At 39.3% G+C, this 22,129-nt stretch overlaps 1 protein-coding gene and 1 pseudogene across 3 annotated transcripts in view; both read right to left on the bottom strand.

Moving 5' to 3' along the window:
- Positions 1-436: 436 nt before the first annotated feature.
- On the bottom strand, positions 437-8,382 carry LOC143670278 (nocturnin-like; annotated as a pseudogene).
- Positions 8,383-9,750: 1,368 nt separating this feature from the next.
- GAB3 (GRB2 associated binding protein 3) overlaps positions 9,751-22,129 on the bottom strand; it is a 136,113-nt gene continuing 123,734 nt past the window's right edge. For 2 of the 3 annotated variants that reach the window (XM_077145571.1, XM_077145573.1), the window contains exons 9-10: positions 13,304-13,423; positions 9,751-11,995 (exon numbers count right to left, since the gene is read on the bottom strand). In XM_077145571.1, coding sequence (XP_077001686.1) covers positions 11,879-11,995; positions 13,304-13,423 — 237 coding nt within the window. In that variant the 3' untranslated portion in view covers positions 9,751-11,878. The remainder of the gene's footprint in view (positions 11,996-13,303; positions 13,424-22,129) is intronic. The other variant, XM_077145572.1, reaches the window with a different exon arrangement.

The following is a 22,129-nucleotide window of genomic DNA, read 5'->3' as shown; positions in this document are numbered from 1 at the left end:
TCCAGAAATAACAATTACCACTCCAGAATAAAGGTGACTGCCGTAAGAGATTACAGTCTAGGCCTCTGTTTTCTTATAAGTATTTCTAAATAAAACCATACAACATTTGCTCTTTTGTTTCTGGCTTATTTTGCCTCACTAAGGGTCTCGCAGGTTCATTCACAATGTGGCGTGCCTCACAACTTCGTTGCTTTTGGTAGCAGTGCAATATTCAATCATATGTATATACCATCATTCGCCAATCTACTTCTCAGCCAGTGCATTCTTCAGCCACCTCCATTCATTGGGCATTATGTATAATGTCCAAAGTCAAAAGTCCATCATCACTCTCAATTTTAGATAATTTCACTGTTCCCAAGAGAAAGACAACCAATAAACCCACTGTCACCAAATAGAAAATCCAAACCTCCCCTTAACTCTTGTCCCTCCCCCATTATTTACTAGCATGCAATAGCACTTGTCCCCTATACCCTGAAATTATACTCTCTTTGTCCAAGATTCATACTTTTGAAGTAATTCATGCAAAAACTTATTTATATTTGTAGTGTGAATCGGTGGAACACATGGGTCTATACAACTCCTTTTAATCATGTTCACCTTCAATATGGTAATGTTACTTATAGACCCACTAGTGAACTGCCTTCACTTCTATCTTACATTGGAGTTCAACCTCATTAGGTAACCATTAATCCATCTCTAGCTTCCATGTATCTCTAAGTCCCCTATATTCTGTATAATAAGCCTCTGATTTTACTTTTACCATGGTCATAAAAGTGGAATCATACTGTATCTATCCTTTTGTGTCTGGCTTATTTCACTCAGCATTGTGTCCTCAAGGCTCATCTATCTTGTCATGTGCTTCAGGAAGTCATTTCTTCTTACTGCCACATAATATTCAATCATATGTATATACCACATTTTGTTAATCCACTCGTCTGTTGATGGGCACTTGGATAATTTCTATCTCTTGGCAGTTGTGAATAATGCTGCTATGAATCTTGGTGTGCAAATGTCTGTTTGTGTCACTGCTTTCAACTCTTCTGGGTATATACTGAGTAGTGCTATTGCCGGGTCATAGCGCAACTCGCTATTTAGTTTTCTGAGGAACCGCCTAACTGTCTTCCATAGTGGCTGCACCATTATACATTCCCACCAGCAGTGCATAAGTGTCCCAATTTCTCCACATCCTCTCCGACATTCGTAGTTTCCTGTTGGTTTAATAGCAGCCATTCTTATAGGTGTGAGGTGATATCTCATTGTAGTTTTGATCTGCATTTCCCTTATAGCTGATGAAAATGAGCATCTCTTCATGTGCTTTTGAACCATCTGTATTTGCTCTTCAGAAAAATACCTATTCATATCTTTAGCCCATTTTATAATTGGGTTGTTTGTGCTTTTGTTGTTGAGTTGCATGATTTCTTTATGTATACAGGATATCAAACCTTTGTCTGATGTGTGATCTCCAAATATTTTCTCCCATTGAGTTGGCTGCCTCTTCACCTTTTTGACAGTCTTTTGAGATGCAGAAGCATTTGATTTTGAGGAGTTCCCATTTATCTATTTCTTCTTTTGTTGCTTGTGCTTTGGGTGTAAAGTTTAGGAAGCTACCTCCTATTACTAGGTCTTGAAGATGTTTCCCTACAGTTTCTTCTGGGAGCTTTATGGTACTGGTTCTTATATTTAGGTGTTTGATCCACTTTGAGGTAATTTTTATATAGAGTGTAAGGTAAGGGTCCTTTTTCATTCTCTTGGCTATTGATATCCAGTTCTCCCATGCCCATTTATTGAAAAGGCTATTTTGTCCCCATTCAGTGAATCTGGGGGCCTTGTCAAAGATCAGTTGACCATACATTTGGTGGTCTATTTCTGTACTCTTGATTCTATTCCATTGGTCAATGCTTCTATAAAGCACCATATTATTTTGACCACTCACTGTGGCTTTATAATAAGTTTTAAAATCAGGAAGTGTTAATCCTCCCACTTCATTCTTATTTTTAGGCTGCTTTTAGCTATTCGGGGTCCCTTTTCCTTCCAGATGAGTCTGGTAATTAGCTTTTCCAAGTCTACAATGTATGTTGTTGGAATTTTGATTGGTACTGCATTGAATCTGTAGATCAATTTGGGTAGAATTGACATCTTAACTATATTTAGCCTTCCTATCCATGGAGCCGGGAATTTCTTTCCACCTATTTAGGTCTTCTGTGATTTCTTTTAGCAGTGTTATGTAGTTTTCTATGTACAAGTCTTTTATATCCCTAGTTAAGTTCATTCCCAGATACTTGATTCTTTTGTTGCTATTCTGAATGAAAATTTTTTCCTTAACTGACTCCTCAGTGAGGTCATTGCTTGTGTGTAGAAACATTTCTGATTTTTGCACATTAATTTTATATCCCACCACCTTGCTGAATTTGTTTATTAGTTCAACTAACTTTGTTATACATTTCTCAGGATTTTCCAAGTGCAGTATCATGTCATCCGCAAATTATGAAAATTTTACTCCTTCCTTTTCAATTTGGATGTCTTTTATTTCTTTTTGCTGCCTGATTGTTCTAGCTAGAACTTCTAGTACAATGTTGAATAACAGTGGTGACAGAGGTATTCTTGGCTTGTTCCCAATCTTAGAAGAAAGGTTTCAGTGTTTCACCATTGAGTACAATGCTGGCTATCAGTTTTTCATATATTCCCTTTATCATATTGAGGAAGTTACCTTTGATTTTTACCTTTTGGTATTTTTTTTTTTTGCTTTAAAAGACCATTATTAACCTTAAATATTTACAACGTGGTGGATTAAAATATCAATTATTACAATAGGTTATTTTGTTGGGATTTTTTTTGGAAGATGCTTCACCCTGTTATTTTTACCACTTTTATTTCTGATGAAAGACAATTCCAGGCTCCTTTTCTGACTTTTTACATAATTCTTTCTAGACATTTGAACCACATAGTCATCTGGCTGTCTCAGGCAATTTCAAGTGACAGCCCCATTAACAGGATTTCCAGTTTCCCATCTCTGAAAAGAATTTCTTAGCCATGGCCACATAACAACTCCTAAATAACCTATTGTGAAAAGCACATTCCAGCACAAATAATAATGAATTTGAGGGACCTCAAATGTATACCAAAGGCATTCCAGTGGAAAAGTATAAATGCATAATAGTGAATAAATAATGAAGACACTGACCATGGACATGGAGCCACAGCAAGGATTATTTATGAAGACTGTATCAAGGAGACCTTCACTTAAATAACAATCAAAACTCCTCCAGGTTTTGTACACTACTATTTTGTTAGACCCCATATAAAATATTAGAGGTTTAAGAAAGTTACTATAAATTACTCTCCCTATAATTTCTGAACATTATAAAATGTTCATAATGTCATAATTTAATTTTACTTGAAGACGTAAATAATAAATACTGCCATACATATTTTAATGGACATTTAAAGAAACCACAAATAAATAAATTGAAATGCTGTCTAGAGAAATTGCTCCTGCATATCTATTGTTAATTATGGAGGATGCAAGCAAGACTGAGTTTTTGTAGTGTCCAAGTGAAAAAGCTTCAAAATAAGCTTAATTTAATGCCTTTAAATTATCAAAATGTAATGCTAAGGGAAAGAAAGCAATACAAGCCAAAACTGGAGTGCAAACACCCTTTTTTTGCTGTAGGTTTTAATTAAAAAAAAACATTTATGAACTAATGGGATCCCTTCCCAAGGCATGCTGGAAATATGGAAAGTGAAATGAAAGAAACTGAGTATCCTTCCTCAGGCAACTTCTTACCCTGTTTCAGTTTCCTCAAACATCCCTGGTAAAGACTCATGTTATTAAAAATACACAGACAAGTACTTATAATATTTCATCAGATTCCTCATTAAAGCTGAAGTCTAAAAACACACCAGAGACAGGTGGTCTGAAGGATAATGAAGAGATGGTAGTCGGGTTGGGTCCAATCTGTTCTTCAGTGAGCAAATCAAGAGCTGACCTCACACTTAGAGCATGTTTAGAGTACCAGACATAATCCAGGATGTGCCAGCACTCCGCTGAGGTCCGGATCTTGCAGGTAGTATAGGGAGGTTCTGATTGCCCATCAGCACTTAGCATGCTGCTTGTAGGCACTATTCAAGTTGAGGCTGGAGGAAGCAAAGTGTTTGTAGACCTCCTCCATTGGCTGTGCATTGAAGTCCCCACAACCAATAACGGGAATCTTGGCTTCATGGGTGACACTCTGTAGGTTCTGAAGAAGGTCACAGCCTTGAGCTGATCAGAACCACTCCCATTCAGTGTATGCTTTTAATGGGTGACTGCAATACAGATCTGTCGACCTGACTCTTTGCACTCTAGTGTCTGTGAAATGGCCACCTGATTGGTTTTCAAAGTCATGGCTGTCAGCCTAATATTGGCACTGTTGACTAGTTTGAATTAGTTTTGAAGAAAAAACAAGGCAGAGCCATCTGGCCCACTGTTGTGTTCTACATCTAGACGAGGTGACCAAGACTTGGGGAAAAAAGTACCTTGATAGCCCAGTCTACTGAGGAGTGGTTGGAAGTTGTCAAAATAGCAGTCCACCTCTTGGAGGCACAATATATCGGGCTGATAGGCTAGAATTTCTTCTAGGATGAGATATTTCCTTTATTCCCACTTGAGTGCTTCAATAGGGCACTGTACAAAGTTGTCTTTGCCTCCTCCAAGAGCTTGGGCAAGGATGTTCCACTGCATGACCCTAATAGAGGCTACTGGCGCAATCTGTCCTCAGATCCACAAAATCCCTCTGGAACTGAGGAGGTCTAGTGTGGAGGACAGCCCTGTGTTCCTCAAGGAGCTCTTTAGGATCAATGGGCTCCAGATGTCATGGGTCAGCTGACACCAAATACTCTGGGTGCTGGGAGGCAGTGCTGCTATTGAGTGTCTTGGCGAGAGCACTATAGAGTCTGCTTGCACTGTTACCCATGGAACATGCTAAAAGGGGTGTTAAAATATGCCTTTCTCTTTTCCAGGTACATATGTGTGGGACTGGGTTTTCTTCATAGACTTCAATCAAAACAACATATCACAAAAGAATGAATGCAGAAGTAGAAATGAGAATCCAGATGTCCCTATTAAGACAGATCAATTCCAAGATTTCAAGCTGGTTGCGGTTCTATGCCTTAACAGGGGCTGCCATTCTGGACTTTTAAAAGATCTGCAAACATTTAGAACAGCTTAACATTCAAAGCATAGTTCTTGAGGCTGAAGACTGCTGGAGCTCATGAACCTTGGGCCCAAAGAAACCTCTCTTTGCCAGGCAGCAGTCACAGACCAGGTAGGAATGCCAAAGTGTTCTCCAGACAAGGTTGAGCCAGGAGGCAGCCACTGGTGGAGGGGACTGGTGGTGCAGCCCTGGGGTGGGCAGGTGGCACAGGTCGGGCACATCCCTCTGCAGCAGAACTGAGGAGAGCCACCGTGGGCTCTGATACATGCTGGGTACCGCTGCCACAACCGCCGTGGCCTCACATGCTGAGGAGCGAAGCTCTGTGAGACTGATACCAGGCACTTGTGCAGTCTCTTTTGAAGTGTTTTTCATTAAAAAAGGATGTTGAATTTTGTTGAATGCTTTTTTCAGCATCAATTGAGATGATCATGTGATTTTGCCCTTTCAATCTGTAATGTGTTCTATTACATTAATTGATTTTCTTGTGTTGAGCCATCCTTGCATTCCTGGTATGAACCCCACTTGGTTGTAGTGCATGCTTCATGTATTGGATTTGTTTTGGTAGTACAATGTTGAGAACTTTTGCATTTATGTTCATTAAGGAGATTGGCCTGTAGTTTTGCTTTCTTAAAGCATCTTTACCTGGTTTTGGTGTTAAAATGATATTAGCTTCATAAAGTGAGTTAGGTAGTGTTCCTTTTTCCTCAATTTTTTGGAAATGTTTGAGCAGGATTGATGTTCATGCTTTTTGGAATGTTTGATAATATTTCCCCGTGAAGCCATCTGACCCTAGATTTTTTAGTAGGAAGATTTTTGATGACTGATTCAATCTCTTTACTTGTGTTTGGCTTGTTGAGATCTTCTAGTTCTTTTTGAGGCAGTGTAGCTTGTTCGTGTGTTTCCAAGAATTTCTCCATTTCGTCTAAGTTGCCTAGTTTGTGGTGTATAGTTGTGCATAGTATCCTCTTAGGATTTTTTTTTTTATTATTTCTTCACGGCCTGTTGTAATGGCTGTCCTCTCATTTCTGATTGTTTATTTGCATCCTCTCTCTTTTTTTCTTTGTCAGCCTTGCTAGTGGTCCATTGACTTTATTGATTTTCTCAAAGAACTAACTTTTAGTTTTATTGATCTTTCTCTATTGTTCTTCTGTTCTCCATTTATTTAACTCTGCTTCAATCTTTGTTATTTCTCTTCTATTTGCTTTGAGGTTAGTTTGCTGCTGTCTCTCTAGTTACTCCAGATGAGTAGTTAATCCTTGATTTTTGCTTTTTCTTCTTTAACACAGGCATTTAGGGCAATAAATTTCCCTCTCAGCAATGCCTTTGCCACATACCATAAATTCCGGTATGCTTTATTCTCATTTTTATTTGTCTCCAGATAGTTACTGATTTCATTAGCAATTTCTTCTTTGACCCACTGGTTGTTTAAGAGTGTGCTATTTAATCTACATATATTTGTGAAAGTTCTCCTTCTTTGGTGGTTATTGATTTCCAGCTTTATTCCATTGTGACCATAGAAGGTACTTTGAATAATTTCCACGTTTTTTAATTTATAAGGACCTGTTTTGTGCCTCAGCATATGATCTATCCTGGAGAATGTTTCGTGAGCACTAGAGAAGAATGTATATCCTTGTGGTTTGGGGTGCAATGACCTATATATGTCTGTTAGATCTAATTCATTTATCAAGTTACTTAACTTCTCTATTTCCTTGTTGATCTTCTGTCTGGTTGTTTTATCTATAGAAGAGAGTGGTGTATTGAAGTCTCCTACTATTATTGTTGAAGCATTTATCATTCCCTCCAGTTTTGCCAATGTCTGTCTCATGTATTTTGGAGCTCCTTGATTGGGAACATAAACATTTATGATTGTTATTTCTTCTTGGTGAATTGTCTGTTCTATTAATGTGTAGTATCCTTCTTTGTATCTCATGATGTCTGTGTTAGTTTGCTAGCTGCCAGGATGCAATATACCAGAAACAGAAAAAAAGGCTTTGACAAAGCAGAATTCAATAAGTTACAAGTTTAGAGTTAAGGAAGTGAAAGTGTCCAAATTAAGGGACCAACAAGAGGGTACCTTCACTCAAGAAAAGCTGATACTGTCCGGAACAGGTCTATCAGCTGGGAAGTATGTGGCTGGCATCTGCTGGTCCCTTGTTCCTGGACTCTGTTGCTTTCAGTCTGTCCATGTGAGTGTTGCTCACTTTGCTTCCCTGTGGCTGGTTTTCATGTCTTGGCTTCCCTTGGCTCTCTCCAGGTTCTGGCTTGTTAACATCTCATGGAAAGCACATGGCAATGTCTGCTGTGCTCCAAGCATCTCCAAACATTCGTGTCCCTGTCGTCTCTGTTGGCCCTGTTGGCTCTCTCTCTGTTGGCTCTGTCATTTCTCCAAAATGTTTCCCCTTTTAAAGTCTTTAGTAATCTAGTCAAGATCCATGTAGAATGGGTGGAGTCATATGTACATCTAATCAAAAGATTATCGTAATTGAGCATGTTATATCTCCATGGAGATAATCTAATAAATAGTTTCCACCCTGCAATATTGAATCAGGATTAGAAGACATGGCTGCCTCCACAAGATTGAATCTGGATTAAAACATGGCTTTTCTGGGGTACATAATAGATTCAAACTGGCACAATGAGTTTACTTTTAAAATCCATTTTGCCTGATATTAGTATAGTTGCTCCTGCTTTCTTTTGGGTACAGCTTGCATGGAACATCGTTTTCCATCCTTTCACTTTCAATCTCTTTGAATCCTTATGTCTAAGATGAGTCTCTTGTAAACTGCATATATCTGTATTATATTTTTTAATCTATTCTGCCAATCTGTATTATATTTCTTAATCTGTTCTGCCAATCTGTATCTATTAATTGGTAAATTTAGTCTGTTAACATTAAAAGTTATGACTGTAAAGGCAATTCTTGAATACCATCTCATTCTTTGGATTTTATTTGTCAGAGCTATATATTCTTTCCTTCTTACTCTTTTTATCCTTTAAATTATCCTTACCTGTACTTTTCAATTCTGTGCCCTCCTCCAGACCTCCCTCTCCTATCTTTTTTTTGTTTTTTTCAACTGGCAGAACCCCTTTAGTATTTCTTGTAGGGCCGATCTCTTTTTGACAAATTCTGTCAGCATTTGTTTGTCTGTGAAAAATTTAAACTCCCCCACTTTTGAAGGACAATTTGGGCTGTGTGGATGCATGGGAGCTGTGTGCAGGCAGTGTGGGTAAGTATGTGGAGCATGGGGGCTGTTGTGGGTATCAGGGTATGGGGTACAGAACACAGAGGTCAGGACGCAGGTAGGGCAGGGGGCAGGTGTAGGGCACAGGTTGTGGGGGTTGCAGGATGTGTATCAGGGGTGGGTGATGTCGGGTGGGCGGGCCATGGCACGACTTTACAGGTACAGGGGTGGGGGTGGGAGTGGGGTAGGAGTGCACCTATGCGCATGACGGGGTCTATGTGGTACAGATGCACATGTGAGCACCTGCCAGGTGTGGGAGCATGGCGTTTATGCCAGGGGGTGGGGCAAGGGTGTACATGTTGTGGGGGTGGGGCGCAGAGGTTAAGAGTTCAGTGCATGCATGTGTGGGAACCCGGTGGGGAGGATGTGGCTGTGCGCATGCGCAGGCCTGGGGGTTGGCATCCTGATGTGTTCCCGACTTGGGGAGGGGCCCTGGTGTGCCTGTGCTCGGAGCTGGGGGTGCAGCAGGGTTTCGCAGCTGCATGGGCTGGGTGGGGGTGGGGCACAGTCTGTGCATGAAGGTGAGCACCCATAGCCCGGATGTCCAGGTGGCGGCCTACGGAGGGCTGGGAGGGGGAGGGCCCGGGCAGGACTGTGTGCTTGCGCAGGGTGGTGGGTTGGCTTTGGCTAGGTTTGTGTGCATGTGGCGGGGGTGAGGGGGCGGGGCACGGGCAGCGCCGGGTGGGTGTCGGGTCAGACTTCCCCAGGTCACTTACACCCAGAACCGACATGGCAGTCGCTGCCGTCCAGTCCCTTCTCTGGCTGTGCCTCGGGGCAGGACTGGACTCATCCTGTCTCATCTTGCCATCTTTCCTGAACTCTAAAGTTCCAAATTTAAGAGCAACCAATTTGAAGTAATCTAAGTATTTATGACGAATATAAAGCATTAGGTTGCGTTCTTTTATGTAAAATCAAACAAAGGGTAAAATTAATACAAATAAAGGTGTTACCTATGAAACAAAGCCAAAAACACTGGTGGGTGGAAGCCAGGTGGGCGTGAGCAGGCGAGGGCGGAAGATGCTTCTGCTTTCCGGGACAGGCGCGGCCTGGGACCGGCAGAGCGGTCCGCTCTGCCCCTGTGCGCTGGGACGTGGAGGCCCTTACGGGCAAGGCGGGTGGGTGCGGTCCCGCCTCTGGGCTCCGCTTTCTCGTCTGGCGGCTTCACTGCTCCAGCTGCCCCCAGTCCCACTCGTCTCAGCCACAGAGAGTAAAAGCCGGGGGGGGGGGGGGGGGGGGGGGGGGGCGGGGGCGGGCCTAAGTTCGGCTCCTCCCTTTGGCCCCTCCCGGGACGCCGCTGTGGGGAGGAGGGCGGTGGAGATGCGCGCGGAGAGACGGGGACCCAGGGCTCTGGGTTTCTACCGCAGCATGAGGAAGCCCCTATGGCTCATGGCATTAGGGACGGCAGCGACATTAGTGTGGGTGACAGAGGCGGAGGCGCACGCGGGGGCAGCTCGGACGTCACTCCCCTTTACAAAGCCTTTATTCACGCCCCAATACCAGCAGTCTGTAGAGGATGGATGGTTAAAATCAGAGAGCCAGGCCCTCGGTTTCAACGTGGGTGTGCAAGGTAGCGTGTGCAGGGGCTCCGCCCACGCCCAGGAAAGCTCATTCCCCAGCTGTCCTTGCCTCACGGCCTTCGGGCCCTACAACCCGGAGATCTGCACCCCCTCCTGCACGGCACAACCCCCGACCTGGAGGAATTCCCTAGCAAAATGAAATGAAATGAAATAAAGGTGAAGTGCAGGCAACGATATGCAATTCATTCGCTGCGTGGCCCTGTTATGTTGATTTCCAAATTTTTAAGGTAGGTGCACACCACAGAGTGGAGAGACATGTTATTTGTGCTGGACTTGAAATGTATCTGCACTCATTCCTATACAAACATCGGGCTCTTCCCTGGTCAGAGGTGTAGCCCTCTACTGCACGCCGATCGTTTCTGGAAGACGAGATTTGACTAGAGGTGCCTCTCTCTGGAACACAGACTGTCCTAAGCTCAAAAACTACCTGCCCAACATTTCTCTGAATTGCTGCACTTTCACCCAGGCATCTATCCACACTTCTGTCAAAGCAGGACATAATTACCTACACCCTGGATGGAATTAATCCTTATACCACATCACTGTCACTTTCTATATCTTTAAGCTACAGTGGCTGTATTAACTACTTACTTCTAAACAGGTCACACTACTCAAGTGCGTATTGTTTCATGCAGTAAATACGTTCCTGGGGGGGGGGGGACAGGGGTGTCAATCAAACAACATTTCATGACTGACACGATTGCAGCTGTATTTTCTTTTCAGAGCTACCATTATCCCAGTGTGGCATCTTGACACTTGGGCATATAATTTTTCTGCACCAGCTTTTGTCACATAATTAATGATCTATAAACATGCCCCACATATGGGGGAGCTAAGATTTATGGGAACATGCAGCCTAGAGCCCTAAGACCCTGTGACTCTTTGCCAGTCACAGGGGTAAAGAAGTGGCCTGTGTCCTGACGTGCAGCTGGCTGCGGTGCAGCATGCTCTCTGTGCGATCACCGAGGACTCTAAACTCATTTAATGTACTTGGCAAGTTTTCTGCTCTCTGCTTAAGGAAGACAATGATGTCATCAGAACCTGCTACTGTGAAAATCAAAATGCCTTCTTTTATGGTCTGACAGAAGGAGACTGGCATTTACTTCCCTCTGCAGCAGCACAGCCCACAGCTGCATCAAGTGCCCTGACAGCCAAGGACCCACCTGCCTATTCAATGCATCCTCATGTATAAGACACTGACCAAAATGGCAGACTTAACTCCAAGCTGTTCAGATACATCTTCTGGTTGCAGGGGCTCAAAAGGAAATGGAAAGGCCATCAGATAAAACCCATGGCCAACTAAGGCCTTCATGCTGAGGTCCACGGACCACAAAAAGGAAGGAGCAACATTATGTCATCATTAAGGCGGATTCAGACTCTTAGGACCTAGAGAGACTGCTGAAGCAGAAGTGAGAAATTAGCAAGGACCCCATTAGCCAGATAATTTATGATTCTGATCTAAGCACAGGGGAGAGGTCAACATTTTAGCTACTGCAGGAAAAGAATGACATTCTCTTGGTAACAATACTGACTTCCCTCTCATCTAATACCTCATTTGAGGGTTTTTAACCAAACTCTAGGGAAAAATGTTCTCCCAAATCTTGTTTTTGTTGTTTCTCCCCTGTCTGAATGAATGGAGTTTTGTACACTGTACTTCTCGCCTGTGGAATCCCCAATCTCTCCCCCTTCTTTTGACTGCTGAGTGAATTCAGGGCAGTGGGACTGGAGAAGGAAACAGTGGCCCCAGGCTCAGGCTAGGGAGCTGGACATCACAAAGCACCAACTGAGAGGAAGCGTTGTATGAAGAGGCTTAATCAAATTAAGACCATGATTTCCCCATCTCACATGTACCCCGAGCCTATATCTCTCATGCTTTGGATTGCCTCTCATCAGTCCACTCCTGCTTCGTGCTCTGGAGAGCTTGAGTCTTCTGTTCGTCCACTTGGACATAGTCTACTCTTTGCTCTTCTGAAAGGAAAAGTTTCTGCAGGGGGAGAACAAGAAAGTTTTTGTTACATTAATTAAAAAGGCAGGAAAATGTCTGTTCTTCTGAGGTAGATTATATTACTGTGAAATATTTGCTGCCCCTTCCTACTGGGTCCATGCATATGGAAGAACCCAGTTTGTGTGTCTGTGTATAAATACCCTATCATACTCTACTCCGTTCAGCTTTGCTCCAGCCATTTGTCTCGCTTTGCCCAATGCAATATGAGTGGAAGTAACATGTGCCAGTCCTAAGGGGGAAACCGTGTCATGCAATTCTGAAATCTCTGTCTTCCTCCGCTATGAGACCAGCGTGCCTTGGGTGGGGACCACTGCGTCCTCCTGGTTCCTGGACTGAAGATGACCTGTGGCAGAACTGTCCCAATCTGCAATGCACTGTGACATGAACAAAAGCGGAAAACCCCTTAGTTGCTGTAAGCCACTGAGATCTGGGGTTGTTTGCTTTGACTGCAAAACTGACTAATGTGCCTTTCGTACCTGCTCATACCACTCTCTGACCAGACTTTCTGGAGTTGCAGTTCAAGTTTTTAGAATGACATTTAAGGCTGAGGGAGCAGCAGGAGTTAATTCAGTTGAAGGGGAGGAAAGTGTTCTAGACATAGATTAAAAAATAATATACTGGAACCATGCTGTACTTTCTCATCTGTGATTTTTTTCACCAAACTATACATTCTCAGGCACAATTTTTATTATGACCATCTATCCAGTGGTTACACTGTGCAGGGGGAGGTACTAAACGTCAGGATTGCTGATGTGTATTAACTCATTTAATCCTCACAGCGGCCCTCTGAGGTAGGTTTTATTATTTTTTAGTCTCATGTACAGATGAGAACACTACCCTGAGAAGGAGAAACTGCCCAGCCCGGCATCCGTGCCCTTTACTAAGTGACCCTACTCCAAACATAGGGTACCCTCACCATTCCATTAACCCTAAGCAAGCCACACTGAGGGAGGTCGTTACCGCTTCAGGCACCTCCTCTGCCCAGAGAGCTCTTTACTCTACCTGATCTGGGCCTAAGAAAACTTTCCATAAATACTATGATTCGAATCTTGAAGAAAATGGATATAAAATACATATATACATAGACACACAAAGAAAGTACCCTAGAAAACAATACACCAGAATTTCATTCTCTCTGGGTGGCAGAATTATGACTGATATAAATAGTCTTCATTATTTGTGTCTCTACTTTAAAGGCTTTCTAAAGCAAACATGTATGACTTTAACAGTTGGAAAAATCTAAACACAAATATAGTGACCCAGGAATTCTCAGACACAAAATCATACCTTCTGTACAGGGGCTGGTGATGCTGAATTATTAAAGTCCAGGGCTAAATAATCCAGGCTGAATTTCTTTGTCCAAGTAAAAGCACTACTGCTTAGGGAGTTGGCTGGTCTGGGCTCCTGCTAGAAACCAACATCACGGGACTCAGATTATTGATGTCTAAGAATAAAAGTATTATTAGCTTTTTGGATCAGACAGGCCCAATGATATTTTTGAGATTAAATCTTAAAAATATCCTACACTTATTAAAATTCTAGTAAAAGTTCTTGAAGAGGATTGTATAACTATATAGCTTTTATAGTGTGACTGTGTGATTGTGAAAACCTTGTGTCTGATGCTCCCTTTATCCAGGGTACGGACAGATGAGTAAACAGTATGGATATATAAATGAATAAATAATGGGGACAAAGGGTAAAATAAATTGGGTAGATGGAAATACTAGTGGTCCATGAGAGGCAGGGATAAGGAGTATGGGATGTATGAGTTTTTTGTTTGTATTTCTTTTTCTAGAGTGATGCAAATGTTCTAAAAATGATCATGGTGATGAATACACAACTATGTGATGATATTGTGAGCCACTGATTGTATACTTTGGATGGATTGTAATGTGTGTGAAGATTTCTCGATAAAAGCATTTGAAAAAAAATTCTAGTAAAGGCATCCCAAATGCATTTAAAGATATTTCATACATGCAAACAGTAATAACATATGTGCAACATACACCCACGTATGCACCGCTCAGTTTAAGAAATGAACTCCCGGGTTCGATTCCCAGTGCCTGCCCATGCAAAAAAAAAAAAAGAAATGAAGCTCATTTGCTCCCTCTCTTATCTCCCTCCAAGACACCGGAGACTAAAAGAAATATTAATATAATGATCCAGCACCCATACTCATTGTTAACTCCTACCCTCTTTAAACAAACCACTCACTCCTCCTTATTTTACTTCCCCTTCATATCTGCTTTTAGAATTACCTGCTCTGGGAAATTCCTGAACCTTGAGGGTATTCCAAAGCATAAATTAAGTTGCTTCTTGCCTTTCTCCCAAATTCTTTAGGATTTAGCTGCCTTGGGAGTTTTCTGCAATTCTTCTCAGGCTTGTGGGTTTGCGCCTTTGAAAAAAATCCCTTTACTGGTATTTTAGAGGATGTTTTAGGATGATAGTCAATCTGCTTGTGGTCAACCTGACATCTTTGCCAAGATGTTCATTACCATATTTTCTAATGTTAAGCCAATTTCACATGTGATTTTATATAATGCTGGATTCATTTTGCTAAAATCTTATTTAGGATTTTTTTGGTAACAGCTTTACTAGGTTATAAATCACACACCATACAACTTACCTGTTCCAATTATACAATTCAGTGATTTTTAAAAGTATATTCACATATTTGTGCAATTATCGCAATTTTAGAATGTTTTCACCACCCTAAAAAAGAAATTTTGCACCCCTTACCCATTACTCCTCAATCCTTCCATCTCCCCCTCTGCTCTCTGCCCAGCCCTGGGTAGCCACCATCAATCCACTCTCTCTATAGATTTGCCTATTCTGGATATTTCATATAAATGGAACCATACAACATGTGGTCCTTTGTGACTGGCCTCTTTCATGTGGCATAATGTGTTCAAGGTTCATTCATGTTGAAGTAAGTATCTGAACTTCATTCCTTTTTATGCCTGAATAATATTCATTTGTATGTTATACTAAATTTAATTTATGCATTCATCAGCTGATGAACATTTGGGCTGTTTACACTTTTTGACTATTATGAAAAACACTGCTATGAATATTCATGTAGAAAGTATTTGGGTGGACATATTCTTCTTTAGGAATTTTTAATCGGAATTCGTGAGTGAGACTGACCTATACTTTTTTTTACATATACTATTACTATTTGTTTTGGGATTGAGTTATGCTAGCCTCATAAAATAAGCTAGGGAAGAGTCACTCTTTTCACCATTCTCTGGAGGTATTCATGTAAAATTGTAACCATCAGTTCCTGTCTCAAGCTTTCTAGGCTGTGATTCTTTATAGTAATATTTTCCCTACTGACTCCATTTCTTTAATGGTTATATAACCCTTAGTGTTTTCTATCTCTTCTTTTCAGTTTTTGATAATGTTTTTCTGAGAATTTCTCCATTTTCAACAGTTCTCTAACTCATTGGTATGAAGTTGTTCATCCTCTGTAATTTTATTATTTTGTTAATTTCTGTTTTTGCCTTTGTTTTATTTTCTTAGGGTTTATTTTTTCCAAGTTATTATGAAAAATTTCAAACAGTCAAGTTGAAGAAAATATACAGCGAACACCCATATACTACCTGTCTACATTCTACCACCAGCATTTTACTATACTTCTGTTACATATCTGTCCATCCTTCTATGTGTCCTTTAATCCATATTGTTTTTTTATGCACTTTATTAAATTGTTTATACACATCTACCTATTTCAGCACGCATACCTGAAACTGGAGGTCACTATTTATTTATATTTCATGTAAAATATACCTACAATTAATTGTGCAAATCATATGTGTGCCCTCACTAAGTTTAGACAAGTGTGTATACAACCCACAGCATTATTAAGATTTAAAATATTAACAATACTGTGGGGAATTCTCTTGAGAATGGCTGTTTTCCTGGTTCTTTGCATGTTAGGAAATTCTGTATTTTATTCTAGATATTGTAAACATCATGCTTTAGAGACTTCTGGATTCTGTTATTATTCTTTTTAAGAATGCTGCTTTTGTTTAGTTTTAGCAGGCAATTAACATGATTGAACTCAAACTGCAAACTCTGTCTCTTAGCAGCTCAAATTTCAGCTAAATTCTTTATTCTTAGCTGGAGTTTGTCCTGTACATGCATTGTTCAGAGGTCAGAGATTTGGGCAGAACGTATACACAAAATTTGTTTGTTCCCCTTCTCTCGCTCATCTTTGTAGAATTCCCCACTCATTTTCCAGCAACAGCAACTGTAGTTGCCCAAACTCTCTCTCCTGGTTCTTCAGGCCAAAAATACTAAGGTTTTTTTATCAGAGTTTTAGCCACCCCATGATTTGACCTGCCCTCAGATTGAAAACGGAAAGGAAAAAAGAAAAAAAGTACACACACACATAAAGGATAATTCACCTTGGGCCTTTCCTTTCGTCCAAGTATTAACTGCCCTCCAGGATCTCCCTGCTTCTGTTCACTCTCCAGTGCCTTCAGGTCTTTATTATTTTGGGTGTATTTATTTTGTCCAGAGTTTATAGCTGTTGTCTATGTGAGGGTCATATCCAGTAAGAGCTTACTCAGCCAGATTGGAAGAATTCCGTCTATTCTCTTGGGGACTCTTTATTTTTTGTTCTCTTTATAAGTTAAATACTTAGATTATTAATTTTAAGTTTTTCTAGTTTTCTAATATAAGCATTAAAGGATATAGTTTTCTCTGAATACCAATTTAACTGAAGCCTCTAGGTATTGACAAGAACTTTTTTGTTATCATGCACTTCTAAGTATTTTCTAATTTCCAGAATTTATTTTTTGACTGATTAGTTAGAATTTCCCAACATTCAGGAGGTTGGGAAGTTATCATTTTGTTATTTATTTCTAAATTTAATTATACTATTGTTTGAAAATGTACACTATGTGACAGTTTAAAATTTGTTAAGACTTAACTTATGCCCAATATATGGTTAATTTTTATAAATTCTCTATGTTCTTAGAAAGAATGTAAATTCTCCAACTGTTGGATGCAGTGTTCTATACAGATTGACTAGACCAAGCTTGCTATTTTTTTTGTACAAACTTTCTCATTAGTGACTTTTTTCTACTTCATGAATCACTTACTGAGCAAAAGTGCATTAAAATCTCCTACCAATGCTTGATTAGTCACTTTCTCTTGGTTTCATGTCAGTTTTTTGGTCTCATGCAATCTGAAGCTATGTTATTCAGGGCCCACAATTTAAATGTTTTATACTTCCCAGGTGAATTAAAATTTGATCAGTATGTAATAACCATCTTATCTTTAAGAAATGCTCCCCCCCCATAAAGCGGTGGCTCTTCATCGGGGGCAATTTGGCCCCTAGGGGATACTTGCCAAGATTTGAAGACATTTTTGACTGGCAGAACTTAGGTGGAGGAGCTTCTACCAAACATCCTACAGTCCACAAGCAAAGAATTTTTCTATCCGTTTTACTTACTTTCAACCTTCTATGCCCTTATGTTTTAGATATGACTCCTATAAAAAGCACAGAGCTGGATTTTAAAAAAAGAACATTTTACAAATCTTTGTCTTTTAACTGGAGAGTTTAGTCCTCTAACTTTAATAATCATCAGTGATACCTATGGGTAGTTTAAAAATGTCGTGCATATGATTTGTCCTGTTTTTTTCTGTTTCTTTTCTTGTACTGATTAAATGTTTCCTCATCCTATTTAGCCCTCTACTAACTTATTAATTATATATTTCAATTCTACTCTATTCTTTTAATGATTACCCCATAAATTAGGGTTCAGCAAACATTTTCTGTAGAGGGTCAGTCAGATAGCAAATACTGTATGCTTTGTAGGTCATAAGGGCTCTGTTTTGACTATTCAACTTTGTCACTGTAATGCAAAAGCAGCTATGGACAATATGTAAGCAAGTGTGTAATGCTGTGTTCCAATAAAACTTTTTTTATAAAAATAGGTGGCAGGCTAGCTTTGGCCCATGGCCCATAGTTTGCTGACTCCAGATATAATATACATATTTATTTTAACAATGTCTAAAGTTGATATTTATGCCCTTCTATACCATACAAATATTTTCAATACTTTAATTCTGATCACATCTTTCTCATATAAAAGCGATTGTACAGTATTTTAATTCTATCCTGTTTTTCTTAACACCACCTATTAGATATTATTTTCCTTATTCCATGCTGTCAATGTTCGTTAGATTTACCCACATGTTTACCATTTTACTTGCTTCTCATTCTTTCTTGAATCATTCTTAAAGCACATCCTTTATAAGTTCCTATTTCAGCTCTATACAGTTCTGTTAAAAACTCTCTGGGATTTTTTTGGTCTGAAAATATCATTATTTCATCTTTATTCCTGAAATATGTGTTTGCTAGGTATGTGATTTTAGAAAGACAGTTATTTTCTCCCAGTACTTCCATTCTTTTCTTGCTCTCATTGTTGCTTTTAAGAATTTGGTTGTCAGTCTAACTGGCATGGCTTTTCTCTCCCAGTTATTTTTAAGACCTTTTCTTTGACTTTGCTGTTCTAAATGTCTATTTCTTTGATTTAACTCTCTTGTTATTCATTGAATTTTCTGAGGATTGGTGTCTTTCATGAATTCTGGAAGACTCTATTATAATCCTTTACATATTGCTTCTTTCCTCTTTCTCTATTATCTCCTTCTGCAACTCTGACTAAACATGTTTGACTTTTTCATCCTATCTTCCATGTTGCAACTTTTCTTCCATATTCTCCATGTTTTTCTCTTCTTGTCCTGATTTATTACTAACTTCTTTTATCCATCCTCCAGATCACTATATCTCTCTTTGTACTTCAGCTGTTTAACTCATTCATTGGGTTTCTAATTTCATTCATACTTTTATGTCTAGAAGTTCTAAATGGTCTTTCATAGGTCTCCCTGCTCATCCTGCTAGTATCTTGTTACTTAGTCCAACTTTCAATTTTTCATTTTATTTCTTTAAACATCTCAAACATTCTTTATATACAAAATCCAGTATTTCCAATATCTGCTTACTTCCACATTTGATTCTATTGTTCTTAATTTCCATTGGTTCTCAAGATTTGTAATTCCTCAATGTGTTTGATCCCACAGATTTATCTTCTTTTCCTGTCAGCTGAGCTTTTATTGTTTTTAAACTATACTTCAGAAATATTTTCTCTACAATTTAAAGACTTTTTATATGAGGGGTGTTTCTTCATGCAGATTTGATTACCAAAGTGTGTGACCCCTTCAATTTTTTAAAATTAAAATACATGTAATTCCACTTTGAATAATGGCAGATTAGGTAATTCTTATCAACTGTCTTGCTGAGTAAAATAGGTTTTTCCCCCTTTCTTTGCAAGAAATTGACAAGTTGTTTCTAAAATTTTTATGGGAATTAGAAAGGACCTAGAATGGCCAAAGAAAGCTTGAGAAAGATAAACAAAGTAGGAAGACTTATTTTTCTAAATATTGAGACTTAGAAAGCTGTAGTAACTGAGGTAACAATTAAGTGTCATATTGCTTAAGGATAGACAGGTAGAGCAATGGAGCAGGATTGAGAGTCTATAAAAAGGCCCACACACATATAGATACTTGATTTATGACAAAGATGCTGCTGCAGAATAGTTGGTAAATTATACTTTTTGAATAAATGGTGCCAGATCAATCAGATAAACATATGGGGGGGGGAGAATGAAACTTGAGCCCTATCTCACATCATACACAATAATCAATTCCAGGTGCCTTGTAGATGTAGTTGTGAAAGACAGAACTATAAAGCTTCTGGAAAATAATGCAGGAGCATATCTTCTTGAACTTGGGGTAGGCAAAGATTTCTTAAACAGTACTAATGATAAAGAAAATAGAATAACAAATTAGATTATATTAAATTAAGAAACTCTGTTCATCAAAGGCATCATAAAGAGGGTGAAAAGACAAGCCACAGAGTGAGAGAAGACATCTGTAGTGCATGCATCTAACTGGGACTCATAATCAGAATATATAATGAAAACATACAAATCCATAACAAAAATTAGACCACAGAAAAAATGGACAAGAGAAATGAACATTTTACAAAAGAGGATATTCAAGTGGCCAATAAACCAAAACCTATCACAAACAACTTTACATACATACATTTGACAGCTTAGGTGAAATGGAATAAAAAATTGAAAACAGATGAAATAGTCCTCAAAAATTACATAATACCCAAATTCACCCAAGATGAAACAGATAATGTGAATGGTCCTAAAACTATTAAAGAAATTGAACTCATCCAGATGGTTTCACTGGTGAATTATACCAAACATTTAAAGAGTAAGTAGCACTAATTCTACATAATTCATTGCAGAAAAAAGAATTCAAGGGACCACTTCTTGAGGAGCCCAGCATCACCTCATATGGTGGTTTGAAGCTGTATGGACCCCAGAAAAACATGTCCTTAAACTTAATCCATTGCTGTGGGCATGAACCAGTTCCAAGTGGGACCTTTTAAAGAGGTTACTTTGGTTAAGGAGTGTGTCACAGACCACTCAGAATGGGTCTTAACCGTATTGTTGGAGTCCTTTATAAGTGGAATGAAATTGAGGCAGAGAGAGAGAAAGCCACAGGAAGCAAGAAGCTACATCAACGTAACCTGGAAGAGAAGGGAGAGACCAGGAGACACCATCATGTGCCTTGCCATGTGACAGAGGAGCCAAGGATCACCAGCAGCCAGTCCCAGAATGCCCCAGTTTTCAGGGAGCAAGCATCACCTCGATGATACCTTGATTTGCACTTTCTTTTAGCCTCAAAAAACACAAGCTAATAAATTCCCATTGTTTAAGCCATCCCATTTTATGGTACTTGCTTGAGCAGCCTAGGAAACTAAAACACCTTGATAACAAAGCCAGACAGAGATCAAAAAAAGAAAAAAAAGAAAACTACAGATCAACATCCATAATGAACACAGACATAAAAATCCTCAGGTGGGCCATGGTGGCTCAGCAGCAGAGTTCTCGCCTGCTAGGCCAGAGACCCAGGTTCAATTCCTGATGCCTGCCTACGCAAAAAAAAAAACCTCAACAAAATATTAACAAATCAAATCCAGCAATGCATAACAACAGTCTGAAGGAGTAAACTATAAACTATATGATTATGTTAATTAATACAGAAAAAGCATCTAACAAAATTCAACGTCTATTCATGATAAAAGTTACCTGAAACTAGAAACAGAAGGAAACTTCTTTAACTTGATAAGGAATATCTATAAAATACCTATAGCTAACATCAAACTTAGCAGTGAACGACTGAATGCTTTCCCCCTAAGAGGGAAACAAGTCAGGAAGAGTTACTCTTAAAACATCTATTCAATATTGTATTGGAAGTATTAGCTTGCGTAATAAAAAAAAAAAAAAGAAAAGGCATGCAGATTGGAAGGGAAGAAATAAAACACTATATTCAGTTGGCATGATTGCAGGAACAGAAAATCACAAGGAATCTAAAGGAAAAAAATTCTGAATTAATAAGTGAATTTAAGCAAGGTTGTAGGATACAGAGTCAGCATTCAAAAATCAATCATATGTCTCTGTTACCAATGGTCAACTGGCAACTGAAATTACAAAAAAATACCATTTATAATAGCTCGAACAAATGAAATACTTAGATACAGATCTAAGAAAACACACCTAAGATCTATATGTTTAAACTACCAAATTCTCAGAGAAGAAATAAAAGATCTGAATGAATAGAGAGACATGCTGTGTACATGAATTGGAAGACTTGGCATAATAAAGATGTCAATTCTACCCCAAATTTATAGATTTAATGCAAATCCGAACAAAATCTCAAGAGGATATTTTTAAAGATAAAGATAAGCTGATTCTAAAATTTACATATAGAAAACTGATTTTGAAAAAGAAAAACAAAGTTGAAAATATTCTCCTGAGTTTAAGACTTACTATAAAGGTATAATAATCAAGATTGTGGGGTATTGAAAAAGGGATAGACACATAAATTAGTGGAACAGAGTAGAGTCTGCACAAATATGCCCAACTGATTTTTCACAAAGGTACAAAGGCAATTTGATGGAGAGAGGGCTGCCTTTGCAACAAATGGTGCTGGAACATTTGGACTTCCATATGCAAAAAAATC

This window comes from Tamandua tetradactyla, chromosome X (assembly GCF_023851605.1).
Source record: "Tamandua tetradactyla isolate mTamTet1 chromosome X, mTamTet1.pri, whole genome shotgun sequence".
NCBI lineage: Eukaryota > Metazoa > Chordata > Mammalia > Pilosa > Myrmecophagidae > Tamandua > Tamandua tetradactyla.
The sequence above is the reverse complement of the archived record's forward strand: the minus strand, read 5'-3'. Positions and strand labels throughout refer to the sequence as shown.